We start from the raw sequence: 14,932 nt of genomic DNA on the forward strand, positions 1-14,932 counted from the left end.
AAAATGAATTTTTTCATTTATAATTGATCATGTGTATTAATAAGTTTTTTTTAAACCCATTTATATATCTATTTAATTTTATATGAACAATGCGAATAATATATAATATATTTCTATTTGATTTCATCTAAACAAACTAATTGTAACGGTAGGTAAAATCAAATAGAGATATATTGCATATTATTCGTACTATTTAGGTGAAATCAAATAAATATATACATGGATTTAAAAAAAAAACTATTTGTACACATGATTAATAAGGGATGAACATTTTATTTTGTGAAATGTGAGGGACTATGGATCTGATTATATAAAATTTAATTTGAGAAATTTACCCCTCAAATGGTGGATTCCAACCAAAAGCTAGTCGAAAACTTATGTAGAAACAAAAGTTGATCAATATAAATTTGCAAGAGATGTAAAATTATACTTTTCAAAGTAAATGACCAAAAAAATTATTTTACAAAATGTAAGAGATGTTTTTAACAACTTTCCCTCCTCATTATTAAGAAAATGTACTAAATATAGGTCAAATAAATTGAACATCTTTTTTTAATGAGAGGTCTTGAAACTTTTTACTTACCATTCTCACATTATCACCCAACTCAACCCTCCCTCAATAAATGGAACATTAATAATGGGATGAGGATGAGGATGAGGATTGATAAATAGACCTTCTATTTATAATTCTTCTCACCTTATCATCCAACTAAATTTTCCTTTAATAAATAGAACATGACAATAACATGGAACGAGGATGAAGATTGATAAATAAAAGAAGAATTGATAGGTATTCTCATAGCCAAATCAAATCGTACCTGTTGCCGAACAATGAAATTATGTGAGACAATTAAGGTAAGTATATCACCATCTTCAAATTTCAATTCATCTCATAAAATTTCAAGCAAGGGATTTGTATGACTATTATTCATGTGGCACAATCTTTTTTTGTTAAATGTGCATGAGCTTTCTAATTTTTTTTCATTTCCCAACCCAAATAAGGAATACAATAATTGGTGTAATTATTTTGTGATGTTGACCTAATAACAACAAAATGAAATTATTAAGAGACGTGTATCTAGAGAATATTCACCTTTGTACTGTTTGGTTTATTTCACTTTTTCTCCCTAATAATTGAAAAATAAACTAAATTGATCTTTAAAGTTGATAGAGACTATTTTCTTTTTTTTTTTAATTAGACTGATCAAGAATCATTAGTAAAAATTCACTAGTTAGTAGCATTTTGATCCATGCATTAGCACTGATAAAATAGTACCAGTATTTTATATTAGTCTTAGTTGTCAATTTATATAAGTATGAATAATTCAATAATAGATAAAATAATACTCTTACCTACTCATGAATATTTGTGCTAGAAAATAAATTATATAAGTACCATATTAATTTTTAAAACTTCTATACATGCATTTATTCTAATATAATATAATTCATAAATATATGCAAGGTATATGAAAAATTTAATAGATATTCTTTGAATTAACTATTAGATTTTTATATGATTAAAAACCTAAAACTACGGCTCTATACTCAAACTACATACTAAATATGCAAAAAAAAAATATTTTCTCCATGAATGAAATATTAACTTTCTAGCAATGTTAATGAAGTAACGAATAAAATAAAAATAATAAAATTACTACATATGGATATAATAAACTAATGCGAATTTATAAATAAAGATGTTAGTTTATTAGAAGAGAGAGAGAAACTGATTAGAGAGAGCACTAAGATACAAATATGGATAAAATCATATAAAAATGACCTATCAATTCTCATCAATTATGCACGACACCTAGGAGAAAGAAAATAAATAGGTAACCAAATTAAGAACTTTCACATGCACACACAATATATATATATATATATAATTGATGGAGCAACATGTGATGCTAATTCTTAGTATTGAAGAAATATATAAATCTATCTAACTCCACTTTTCGCAGTATTCCTCGTAGCAATTTCAATCTAAGCATTTCCATTAGAATACTAGCTAGGAAATAGCATAATTCCATAAGTTTATTTTTCCTTATAGCTGAAAAAAATAGGGCGTCTCCATGTAGATTACATAATTTTTTTTGGGTAAATAATTAAGCATTTTTCCACAATGTTCGTACAAAATGGAAGGTTAAAAAAGAACCATCTGAATTTTGACTAAACTTGAGATAATATGTTGGTATCATATGAGTTCCAAATATAGCGAGTAAAATGCAATTACCCTTTTAAGCTGGGACTCAGTGAACAAATTAAATCAGTTAATAGACTGATTGAATGACGTAAAAAGTACAATCTGCCCGACATAACAATCACTATGGTGCGTGATCTGACTCCATCTAATATAACCCAAAATTTCTTTATCGAAATCTATGAACATTTAAATGGCTAAACGAACTCAAGGCTACTTACTGCCCAATTCGCTATCCCATTTTCCAATTACAAAAACTGGATAACCACCAGAAACATCATTACAAGTACAACCCCAACACTGAATTCTGAATACAAAATTGAAAATTTTGCAAAATGTTAACTTCTTCGCAAAATGTCAGCCACCAATATGTACAAGGTAACAGCATAGCAATACAACAGCAACGATCTTAATCTTCATCATGACTCGTCTTTTGCTTCTTCCACTTGTATGCGGCTTCCAGAATTTTGAGATTTGTGGTCTGTGTTTCTTCAGGGAAGAGGTAGTCAATGTACTCCTCATACCTGCAGATTCTGGAGATGTTAGGGCAAGCAAATTTCATTCGAATCAATAAACACAACCTTACACACATCAGACATGTAACAGACAGTTTGTTCAACTTACCCAGATGGACCATCCTCGGTTTCTATCTGCCTTCTCTTCTTGAGTTTCTTTGGCAGTTTAACGCGGACCAAATCAACGTTGCCAAGCTCCCCGTAACTGCTCTCCAAGTTCAACCACTCTTCAAGCAGCATTGCCCTTTCCTCTTTTAGTTCAGGAGCGGATGTTCTAAAGTAACTAAGTGCTCTTTCAAAAACCCCTGTATTAAAAAGAGAGGAACTTTAATACTACCAGTACTTGGAACGCTGTATGGTAGACAAAAATCGTGGTCAAGAATAAAATGGAAAATAAACAGAATGCATTTAAATAAGAGTTCCTTACCTCTTGCTCGCTGGATGCATTTTTCCTTCTGTTCAAGATCTTCTTCTACCTCTTCCATAGCAGATGTCTCAAACTTAGCATAACTTAACCAGACTTTCAAATGTTTTGTACGATTTAGGAGCCTCTCATAGAGAGCTCTAGTCCTTTCAAATTCACCCTCCGATATTTCAAAGTCAATGTATGCCTGTTAATAATGAGATGTATTAAATCAGACACCTTGTGGTTTGAAAAGTCTTTAACACAATAGAATAACCGAATGGTCAAATATCCCAATATTAATATCAGATGCTTAAGATCACAGCTCATTTTGAGTCTTAAACCAAAACAAGGCATATTAACTTCCCTACTTCAGAGCCAAGTTTAAAACAGAGTAGGAGCTCTCCCACTCATTACTACCACCATGTATATTCTTGCCAAATGCAAGTGGCAAGAACAATGAGTGCTTTTACACAAATTCAACTGGGCAGCTAACCCTTTTAACCAAGGCCTTGCTCCTCATAAACCAACCAATAGATAAACAGCAGAATAAAGAGTGCAAAATACAACAGATTCTAAGAACATTCAAATAGAAATCAGTATAATGTTAAAATGAAATACCTTCCACAATAACTCTGGCATGTCTAACGCAGGTTGGTCAATTGCAAGCTCAAAAATAGATCTTGCTCGCTCTGTTTCAGCCAAAGATCTTTCCAGTTCTGCATACTTGCTCCACGCATAGCAGTTCTCTGGTGACCATTCAAGGTACTTTTCATACAGTGTACGGCAACGGTCTATATTACCCAGTTGCAGCTCTATTTCGATGTATTTTTTAAAAATCTGGATGTTTATGAGAAACAATATAAGCAAAAAACAAAACCTTTCATGTTGAAGTACACAAATAAAACCCAAAGAAAAGAAAAAGTAAAACCCAATCAGTGGTGCTACCTTATCTTTTGGAGCCTTCCCAATTGCTGCTCCAAGGGTTAATCGAGCACCTTGGAGATTTAGCTGTCGGATTTCAAACTGTGCTGCTAACAACCAAATTTTTGCAAATGAAAACTTCTCGTGAGGAATGACCTTGAGGCACAACCTGGAGAAATAGCAATTCAATTCATTCTCACCGGTCCATTTATGTAAACATTATTTAGCAGATGCAAACATTCAAACACGGGTACTGAAAAGGTTTCACCAGTATACAGAAAAGAATGCATTGGTCTTTACATGTTCAAGTCAACGGAAAGCAAGTTCCTGCACTCGTGCACTCTCCAGAAAGTGCTCTTCCTAAATGTCATGATCATTATAGAATAAACCATACAAACCCCATTTGGTGAATGACAGCCTCCAAAATCCTACATCTCTGGATCTTTATACTTGCCTAGCAACTTGGCAGGAAAATGACACTTGCTTCAAATTACAAAGATTATGAATTATGGCAAACAATGCCTGGGGAAATAACAAAATTCCACACTTGCCCAGATTACAATATCTAATTTTTTTTTTTGGTACAGATCACAATATCTAATTTCTACAATTGCATGTGCTTATCTATGATAAGATCAACCAGGCACTGAAAGCAATAAAATTGGATATAGGGACCATGTAAGCAAATTCAGCGCTTCAAGCCAGGGCAGGAGTAGGTAGATGATCAGATCATACAACAACTATTCAACAGCAATCATGAAAAGGTTTTTGCTTCATAACGTACTTTGATGCTGCACCCTCATTATAATTGAAGTTTGTGGCTAGATACAGTTCAATTTTAATAGGATATACTCTAACAGAAAGCAAGAACTAAGGACTGAAGATACTAGACTGCTGGAAACCTCAATTGATTACAAAATTTGCACTACTAATGATGGTTTATACATTTTGTCTATAGCTTCTATGAATTTTTCAGCTAATAGGAAGCAGATATATTCCCATTCCAAGCATTTATTAGCTAAGTCCTTTATGCCAAGAGCACATATATTACCATGATTATCTCTATTTCTGCCTTTATCCCTCTAAGTTAGTGTGTGAGCATTAAAAATGCAGACAAAGAAGACAGGAACAGTTTTAGCAGATTATTTCCCTTCAGATCAGCCTGTAGATGGTAAAGCTGGGTAAGAAGGGACAATCTTTTACTCTAGCTTCACACCCCTCAACTTGAACATGTCAAGGAGTTCCACCAAAGGTATACCTCTAACTAGTTGAAAAAGAGTTTAGGCACTAAAATGCTAGAAATGAAACATTTAGGACTCAAACAAGATCCTCTAAATCTTTAAGGCACCATTTTTAAAAAATTAGCTCCAAATTTTTTTTTTTTTTTTAAAGTATGCAAATGGCACTTTCCTTCAAACAATTTATCTAGTATAAAGACCCTTTAACAAAAGATAATGCAACATTGTATTGAAGCTACTAAGACTAATACATTGCACAACTTCTTGATATTATTGTGGCATTCAAATTGCCAATAAGTATCTGAAAACTACATGGGAGTCCCACTCCCAACTTCCATCTGCCCCAGCGTGGCAACATAGAGATTTGCATCAATCACAAGTCAATGTCGCAAGCATATATCAATTCAACAATCTGGACAGCCACTAAATAAAATAAAGTTTCACCCCCTAATCAGAGGATAGAGTAAGAAATCATCTACACTACAACACTGCTACTATAAAACTCTTCCCAAACATCAAGTAAAAGTTGACAGGGCAAAATATTTGTAACCTCACAATGGATTGCTGGTTCACATAATTACTAAACTTTGATGCACATTAACCTTCTCCTGCTGTTTGCAAGTGTTACTTTCAACCAAATAGAAACAGATCACGAGAATATGAAGCACATTTTTCATTAAAAAATGTTAATTGTCAAAGAAAGGTGCAAACCAATATTAACAAGAGAAAATGTTTCACACAATGCAGCTTCTGTATTTCAATTAAACTTCAGTAGCAAATGAGACCAGCAAGAACGATACTGATCATCCATTGGCAAAAACACCCATCCAAACTGAAAAGCAGTCCTGAAGCCTTTGGCACTTTAATAACTAAGACAAATTTCTCCTTCTGCTTAAAACTTGGAAATTGAATAAAAATTTCCAGTTCAAAACAAGCATAATGAAAAAGATCTAACTCAGGAAATTAAGCAAATCATTGAAGCAAAATCAGACAACGTTGAATGGTAGAAGTTCAACGCAACTTATCAATCTCGTCAGCAATTGGTACTTACTTGTAAACTTCTCTTGTACGCTCCATGTCCTGAGCATCAAGCTCCTCGTACAAAGCATAGTTGATCCTAAAGCACAGGCATATTAACCAATTAGAAACTACTATATAAAATAAATCATTCAACAGCACCAGAAACTCGTCATGAACTATTCAACATTACCACAAGTAAATATATCTCTGCCAATACCGCTTCTCCTCAGCTGGAGGGAGGTTAGCAATGGCTCGCTCATACACATCTCTAACTCTCTCTTTTATCCCAACACTCTCTTCCAATCGTATATAGTCAAACCAAGCATCATAATTCAATGGATTTTTCCGAACTTCATCCTCATACTGAAACCTCCTCTTTCCCACGATGGCGTCCTCAATCCCCTCCCTATCTCCATACTGCTTCTCAAAAGCTACAAACTTTCTATACAAATCCTCAGCCCTACCCTTCGGAATATGATCCAGTGCAAACTTGTAAATACACCTAGCCCTCTCCACCTCTTTACACTTCTCTTCAAACTCAGCAAATGCTACAAACAATACCTCGGCCTCCTCATCATCGGCCAACTTATCCACAGCCCTCTCATAACAGTTTCTAGCGCGAGCAATCTCCCCATTTTTCATCTCAAACTTAGCAAACCTAATCCAAGCATTCACTTTAGGATGACATACTACAAACCTCTCAAAGATTGCCCGCGCCCTCTCAACCTCATTATACCTCAACTCAAACTTAATGTACGACAACCATCCTTGTTGGTCCGGTTGCCAACTCATCCATCTTTCAAAAATTTGCCGCGCCCCAGCAACATTGCCGAGCATCTCCTCCATATGAATGTACTTATACCACAGCTGATCAACCCGGGGCAAGAGTGTAACTGCCCGGTCCCAAACATTCCTAGCATGATTAACGAACTTATTCTTCATTTCAACTTCAGCATACTTCAACCACATAGTGTGGTCTCGATAATCCACTTCGAGGGCCCGTTCCCACACGGACCGGGCACGGTTAAAATCGTTCTGGGACTCTTCCCACTTGGCGTATTTGACCCAGACACTTTTGTTCCATCGCACACGCCGAATTAAATCCTCGAATTCTTTGCGTTTGCGGAGACGGTAGTCAGCAAGCTCGGATGGGTCAGTAATTTTCTGTTTAGGTGGTCGTATTTCAGCTTCTTGGCGTTCTCGGGCTTCTCGAAGGATTTGCTCGGCAGTAATTTGGATTGGCGCCGGAGTTTTGTTCTTGACCCGAGTTGGCCTGGGGAGCTTCACCTCCGTTTCTTTGTGGGTTAGGTAGCCCAACGAAGGGTCGGATTCTTTCATAGAACCCATCTTTGTTGTTGTGTTGTGAGGTGAGGTAGTAAGGAGGACAAAAGTGTTTCCGAAGTTGAAACCTTATGTAAGAATTTATTGGGTTTTCTAGGTTTCCACCTGAGAGGATAGACACAACTGGGTTTTAGAATTCGGTGTTTCTGGTGGGCGGAGGGACGTGGCCGCCGGTGAAGGCTGTGCAAAATATATGCTACTGTAAATGAATTAGGGTAGAAAGAAGAAGGTTATTGGGAATTTGAGGAGGATTATGACTGATTCGGTGGGGCAGCAAGAATGAGAGGGAGGAGAATTTTGGGATTGCTTGAGAGCTAAAAAAAATCAGCGGCGGAGGGAGTTTGAAAATTGTAAAGGGCCGCGACTGAGTTGTGGGCTAGCAAGAATGAGAGTGAGGACGATTTGGGGTTTGCCATGGAACAAAGAAATCCGCCAGCGACAGGAAATTAATGGGGGACCGGGGCTCTTTTTTTTTTTTCCCCCTATATTGTCGACTTGGTTTCTAAAATCCATTTCTAATATTAATAATCAAAAGTAAAACGGTGTTTTGAATCAAGTGACCACCTAGTACTCTTTTCTTTTTTCTTTTTTTTTGGAATTCATCATATTATTACTGTAAGACTCCTATATATTTTCGCCAAAATAACAAGAATGACTTCTACATTTATTTTCACAATTTGCAAAGCCCCTGAAGTTTGCCAAGTTGATTTCATTAGTATACTTCCTGCTAATGAATTGGTCTATTGCACGTATAGTCTTAATCCTTTTATCACAGGGCGTTGTCGACTTGTAGTGCCTATTTTGGGGGATCTCTATTACTATTTTGACAAGCATGGGTGATAATTAATGCAATGGTGTGAGAGCGTTTGTGGGAGATTTATGATGAAATATGTGGACGTCTATCTTAGACTGATTTTCTTGTTGACTGCTTAAAATATTAGACAATCCTACCATGAAAGAAAACAGATAAAGCATGCCCTATAAAATTGAGGAAGCTACATATGGTGCTTCTTTTTTTTTTTTTTAAGTTGCTGGAAAATTAATATATTCATGCTACATTATGATAGTATTCATTGCATATTTGTATGCATGATTGCGAATATCATAAGTAGTAATTTCTTGTTATCTTAGACTTCCTTTTCGGGTATCAGATCTTGATTTTCATCATCTTTTGTCTCCGGAAGTTCTCTGGAGGTAATCCCTCTCCCTTTATTCGGCTCACCTGTACCTGCATGCAAAAAAGATAACGAAGACAGAAAAAGAATGCCCGCAGATCAGATGATTTTTTAAAGCAAAAGTTGTTAGAGATTGCCATAGCATTAAGATCATCAATTGCTTGGAAGAAATATGCATGAATCTTGATACTCTGAATCATGGTAGCGTACACTGACCTTAATTTCCTGATGGCAATATCATTGTCATTTACAGTTTACACCATAGACAAGTTGTTTGATATCTATTTATTCTTCAATGAGTAGCATGTGTAGTTTGTTTAACCAACATTTTCTATCCTAAACTGTTTTGCACACTATCAGCATTGAGAGAAGGCACATCTCTTTTCTTTCTTGCTTGGAATGTTTCGTGTTTCTTTCTTTGATTGAGGATTTCCCGTGATAAAACTTGGCAGGTTCATAGGCATCCTTGGCTCTGTTTCTGGTGAGAACCCCAAACATGTTCTTGAATTCATGGGCTACACAAAGTTTTTCACAGTCTTGTCGTTTCAAATTTTGTTCGTGTACAAATTTTCACCACATCTGGAATTGCATGGTTTGCAGACCGCAGTCTTCATCTTTACTCAGATTGGGAGTCTGTGCTGAATCTGCTGTTTAAACAAATTCTACACAGAACTTGGAGCAGACATGACGAAACACTGGAAGGACTCCATGAAGTTATTTCGAAGTCATATCGATCCTGAAATGGAAGAACGACTGAACTGGACAAAACTAGGTAAATTTTATAGCCCAGAACAACCTCAACCCTTACAGTATTATCGGAGGTTGTGGGGTTCTTCCATACTGAACAATTCAATGCAATTTAAAGCTCACCTGCCAGATCAATGTTATCCTCAACGTCGATTTTTGTGGTATACAGAATTGCAACGGGTACGCAGTAAGTTTGCCTGTCCTGTATGATGGGGGTAGTACTGTTATGATTGTTGAAATTGGTAGCTATAAATCCATTTTCTGATGAAGATTATGATGTGCTTCATCATAGTACTATAGTAGTGCAAACGTCCTCTATGCCAAAGAACTTTGCTAGAATGGGAGAGTTCTTTCTTTGTGTACTTTCACAAGAAATAGAGGTTTGGATTGCTCATAATGCAGAGGCAGCAAGACCAGAACACGCAAAATATTGATAGGCAACTCTCTGTTGCTAATTTGGCCGAACATTAGAAAAGGGTAGAGGTTTTTAGAAGTATGGCATACCATATCAAGTGCGTACCTGTATTCCATGATGGTTCTTGACCAAAATGAATGCAAAAGTAGCCCTTATACTTAGATAGTCTGAAACCAAAAACTACATGATGGAGTAAGGCAAAATTCCATGGTTGTAGCTGTTTACTTTCTGCCTGTTGTGAAAATTCTGTTTTCTTTCAGAGCAATGGTAACTAAAAGGCATAACATTTAGACCTAAAGACGGAAAGCCTCAGAGATGGCATTACGCATATCAAAGAGCTTGCACCTATTTCCTAACTGATGCTTCCTTCACCGAACACACCTGTGTAAAAGATTTTGGCAAATGTGACCGTATGTGATTTGTACAATATAAGCATAGAGTCACTTCCTTTTTCTCCCCGTGAATTTTTGGAGAGTTATTTCATGTTCTGTAGGCCATTCATGCATTATGTCTACATTATCACACAACATTTGTTTTTGTGCAGAAACTGAGAACAAGGTCAAAAGGTCTTTGAAGCTTATTAAGAGCATCAACCAAAACAGAGAAGCGAATCTAAAGAAAAAGATGGAACTTACTCAGCTCGTTGAGGATATCCACAAAGAGTACCAATCCATTTATGCCCTCTATGATAATATCAGAGGCGAAGTAAGGAACAAAGTGCATGGAAAAGATGAATCAGGTTCTTCTTCTTCTTCATCTACTTCTTCCTTGGGGTCCAACTCAGGTACAGAATATTATACACCAGAGGAACTAAATGCTAGAAATGCGGTACCTAATGTTGAGCTTCAAAAGGTAAGGAAAAGTGACAATCGAAAATGTGAAGATTCAGATCCAGAAGATGCCATCTTAAAAGATAAATTGACCTCCACCAGTGAAATTAAGAAATCCCCAAGCGTGGACTCATTAGTATCTCTTCACGAAGCACCACAATCAAGTGTAATTTTTAAAGATCTAAGGATTCAAGAAGAGCAGTCTCAAAGCGTAAGACAAAAGTTACTTGATGAATGTGCACAGTTAAAGGAAAAATTGCATGAGAAAGAAGAGGAGATAGTGTCCATCTCCAAGAAACTCCAAGCTTTTGGGGACCAAAAATTGTTTGAGATAGAGGAGCTAGAGAGGCAGGTGACAAGTCTGAAGCTTGAGCTGGAAACAGTGACCTCGCAGAAAAAGACCTTAGAAGAGACAGTTGAGACCAAGTCTAATGAAGCTAAACAGATGGGGAAGGAAAATTCAAGACTACAAATTCTGATCAGAGAACTTGAATCACTATCAAAAGAGAAAGAAACTCAAATTTCTTCTCTTCTTGAGAAATTTGAAGAAGACAAGAAGCAGTCACTGTCTAAATTTAAGGACCTGATGGCACAAGCCAGTGAGCTTCAGCTGGAAGTAGATAGTTTGCGCTCTCAGAAACGCATATCAGAAGAGCAATTGATGCATGCAACGAATGAAGGATCTAATCAAGTCAGTAGTCTAGTAAAACAGGTAGAGTTTCTGCAACAGCAACTCGATTTCATCAGCAGCCAAAAGTCTGAGTTGGAGTCGCAACATAAAAATAAATCTCTAGAAGCATCAGAATGCTTTATACAGATGGAAAAGACGAGAGATAAATTAACAGACAAGGCCTTAAATGGGCAAGAGATAACAGAAGACGAGGCCTGTCTAAAAGTAAAGGTAGAAGAGTTGGAGCAGGAGATACGTACAATATCCAGTCAGAAGATTGAATTGGAAGATCAGATAATTAGCACAAAGAATGAAGCATATCATCTAAAAGTTGACAATGAGAATCTCCACAGAAGAATTTTCGTCTTGGAGACAACTGTGAAAGAGAGAGAACATGAGCTATGTGCCCTTCAAAAGAAAATTGAGGCTCAGGAAAATGATATGTCAACTCAGATTAAATCATTAACAGCACAGATAAACAATTTCCATAAAAAACTGGGAACCTTGCACGATGAGAAAAGCGGCCTGCAACTGCAACTTGAGCAGGAAAAACAAGTTTCTTCTGAGAGCCTAAATCATATGGAGAGAAAGAACATCGAATTGACAAAGAAGATTGCAGATCAGCAAAAAACTGCGGCAGGGCTGGAGGAAGCTGTCAACATGTTGAATATGGAACACAAACAAGTCCAAAATAGATTTGACGATTCCAAGTTGAACTTCCAGATCGCAGAGAGGAAAATAGAAGAAATGGCCGAAGAGTTCTTCAAAAAATGTGGGGACAATCTCCGCATCTTGAGCCGGAGAATCCGAGTTGCAGAACAGTTGCATGTTGAGAACAAAGAATGGTACGAGAAGACGAAAGACAGGTATGAGCAACAAAACAAGGAGCTCAAAGAAAGGGTAGAAAATAACAAAGTTTGGCTTAGCAATATCAAGGATATGACCCTGACTGCAGACAGCACACTGTCAGATTTGGATGCTGTTGCTCTAAAGTTTGAAGGCTGCAGTGCAAACTTCCTCAACCGAATCTCCAAAGTTTCTTGTGAACTTAAGTTTGCAAAAGACTGGATCAAGAGGAAGAACAAAGCAATGACACACGTCAAAGATGATCTAGATTGCCTACTTACGCAGCTGGATCACAAGGAAGCTGAGATATTAGTATTCCGAGAGAGAGTCTGGAAATCAGAGAATAAAGTCAGAGAACTGGAGAAAATGATCACAGAGAACGAGGAAGCGATGTTGGCCCTAAAGGAAGAAAAAAGAGAAGCAATAAGACAACTGTGCGTCTGGATTGATTATCACCGCAGCCACTCTGATTATTACAAGAAAATGATATCTGATAAGACACTTCAACGCAGGAAAACAACTTGAGGGATTCTAGTTTTTTGCCTTTCAGTCAAAATTTCCCATCTTTAGTCGAGGATTCAAAAGCAGAGTTTTGGATCATAGGCTTCATTTTGGGAATACTACATGATAGGTGTATGTTAGCATAGCTTGGTCTAGTGTTCCAAACTGTATCTAGCAGGGAAAGTGAATCAAGCTTCAAGCTCTGATTGTCAACTAAAAATTCTTTACCCTTGTTGCTACTGAGTTTGATGGAAGCTATTATCATGACTTTCGAGTTTTGGCTCTCTAACCAATTTCGCTCATGTCGAGGGCAAATGCACCTAGTAAGATGGATATGTTTTCCCATATCTACAGCCCAGGAATCAGGATCAGCAAAGACAAGATATAATTATCTGGGATATCTTTTGGAAGCATGTTGCTTGATTAATAAGTGTGTTTGTGATTGACAACATTTTAACACCTTAAACAAGTTTATAGCTAAATGCCATGTGAACTGCATTCCTGAGTCAGGATCTGTTTGATAGACAAGAGTTCTTGAAGCCTGTTTCCTTGATGGATGCTTGTTTTCAAACTCGAACAAGTGATTCTCGAAGTAAACGTCTTTGTAACGAGAATGCAAATTACAACCCTGATATTTTAATGGAAAATTTGAGAAAATGTGATAATTTAATCTCGTCAGCAGGCAACATGAGTGAGTAAAAGCTGTAACAAAGGCGCAGTACCACCCCTTATTTAACTTCACGCCTTTACTTCCTACGGAAGACGCGCCTTTTTCCCGGGTAATTGGTTATAGTCATTTGCACGCTCAATTGCAAAAGTATGGAATCGTTTGTGCACCGCGCCAGCAATAAGCTCTAAGAAGAAAGTTACTTCGGTGCACATGGATCATAACAGTAGGGAGTACAAATTCTCTATTTCATACAAGAACCTTAATGGGCACAATTCTATTTGGATTTCTCCGAATTAGGGAGTAAATAAATGGATTAACCGAATCCTACTGGGTTTTAAAGTAATTATCAAATCTACAGAGACATCCCTAATTTTTAAATTTTTTGTGAATATTTTTTTTTAAATCATTTTTTTCATCTCACATATATATATATTAATTATTAAAATATATTTTTTTATAAAAAATTTCAAAAAATAGCAATCCGAAACGAACGGAATCTAAATATTTTAATGTCATTTACAACAGTGTATGGCATTCATGCAACGCCTGCAATTGGACGGCAGACTACTCAAATCAACACAAACAAAAATGCACAGGTTGCCGTCGTGGGATCCACCTGTCCGAATAATTGCGTTATAATTGGACAAAAACCAACTGCAATTCTTCTGTGTCCTTTTTTTTTTAACCCCACAAAAATTTCAGGTGCCAATTATAATGTTTGGAAAAGAATCAACATTAATAAATTACGACAGCTTCAATGAGACTAGTGAAGTAAATATAACAACGTTTAGGGGCCATTAATGAATGTAGAAACTCCAAAGATTCCATCTGTTGTCAATTTGTAGCATTGTATTAATTGCGGTGCCCACTCAGCTGCTGCGTTTCTAACATGTTTTGACAGTTTGAGCCCTCTCTCTCCTCTCTCTTCATCTTGGATATAATAATGTATATTGCACTTTTTCCCCCTAAGGTTTTTGCTTATCTTTAATTTCTGCCCGTAATAGTTTTAGTTCAAAGAGTTTGATGTTTGATTAACTGAAAAAGAGCGAGAATATCACTCACTTAAATAAAATATATTTTCAAGCTTCCACTTACTTATGTGCTGTATTGTTAACTTCTTATTGGTGGATGATTAGAATTTGGAAAGCCATAGAAAAGCAAAACAAAGAAGAAAATGAAAAGAATGAAATAGATCTCTAATAAGAAAGGAAGGAAACAAGTAGGAAAACCTATTAATGTTATCTTTTTTTTTTAATGTACTTTTCATTTCTTCTAGTAATTTATGATGTTCTAATTGAACCTTTAAGCATAGAAGTATCAATATATTAAAAAGGACAAATGCAAGTTCTTTGTTTGCTTGCATTGCAATTTTTGTTCTTTATTTATTTTGCATTAAAATAACACGACAAAGTCAAAAATTGCAACATTCAAAAT

At 36.2% G+C, this 14,932-nt stretch overlaps 1 protein-coding gene across 1 annotated transcript; it reads right to left on the reverse strand.

Annotated features, from left to right (window-relative positions):
* Positions 1-2,420: 2,420 nt before the first annotated feature.
* Positions 2,421-8,054, reverse strand: LOC113703936 (uncharacterized). The gene is made up of 7 exons (XM_027225468.2): positions 6,494-8,054; positions 6,335-6,400; positions 4,070-4,214; positions 3,743-3,961; positions 3,146-3,329; positions 2,828-3,023; positions 2,421-2,727 (listed from the first exon to the last, which is right to left on the reverse strand). Exons 1-7 carry the CDS (start codon positions 7,648-7,650, stop codon positions 2,613-2,615), a joined length of 2,082 nt encoding a protein of 693 aa, XP_027081269.1. The 5' UTR covers positions 7,651-8,054; the 3' UTR covers positions 2,421-2,612.
* Positions 8,055-14,932: the final 6,878 nt, after the last annotated feature.

This window comes from Coffea arabica, chromosome 8e (genome assembly GCF_036785885.1).
Source record: "Coffea arabica cultivar ET-39 chromosome 8e, Coffea Arabica ET-39 HiFi, whole genome shotgun sequence".
NCBI classification, from domain to species: Eukaryota; Viridiplantae; Streptophyta; class Magnoliopsida; order Gentianales; family Rubiaceae; genus Coffea; species Coffea arabica.

Coding starts and splice junctions, on each gene's coding strand:
- LOC113703936 (XM_027225468.2), bottom strand. CDS start 7,650: ATGGGTTCTATGAAAGAATCCGACCCTTCGTTGGGCTACCTAACCCAC. Junction 6,401..6,493: donor CAGAGATATATTTACTTGTG/GTAATGTTGAAT, acceptor CCTGTGCTTTAG/GATCAACTATGCTTTGTACG. Junction 3,024..3,145: donor ATGCATCCAGCGAGCAAGAG/GTAAGGAACTCT, acceptor TTTTTAATACAG/GGGTTTTTGAAAGAGCACTT.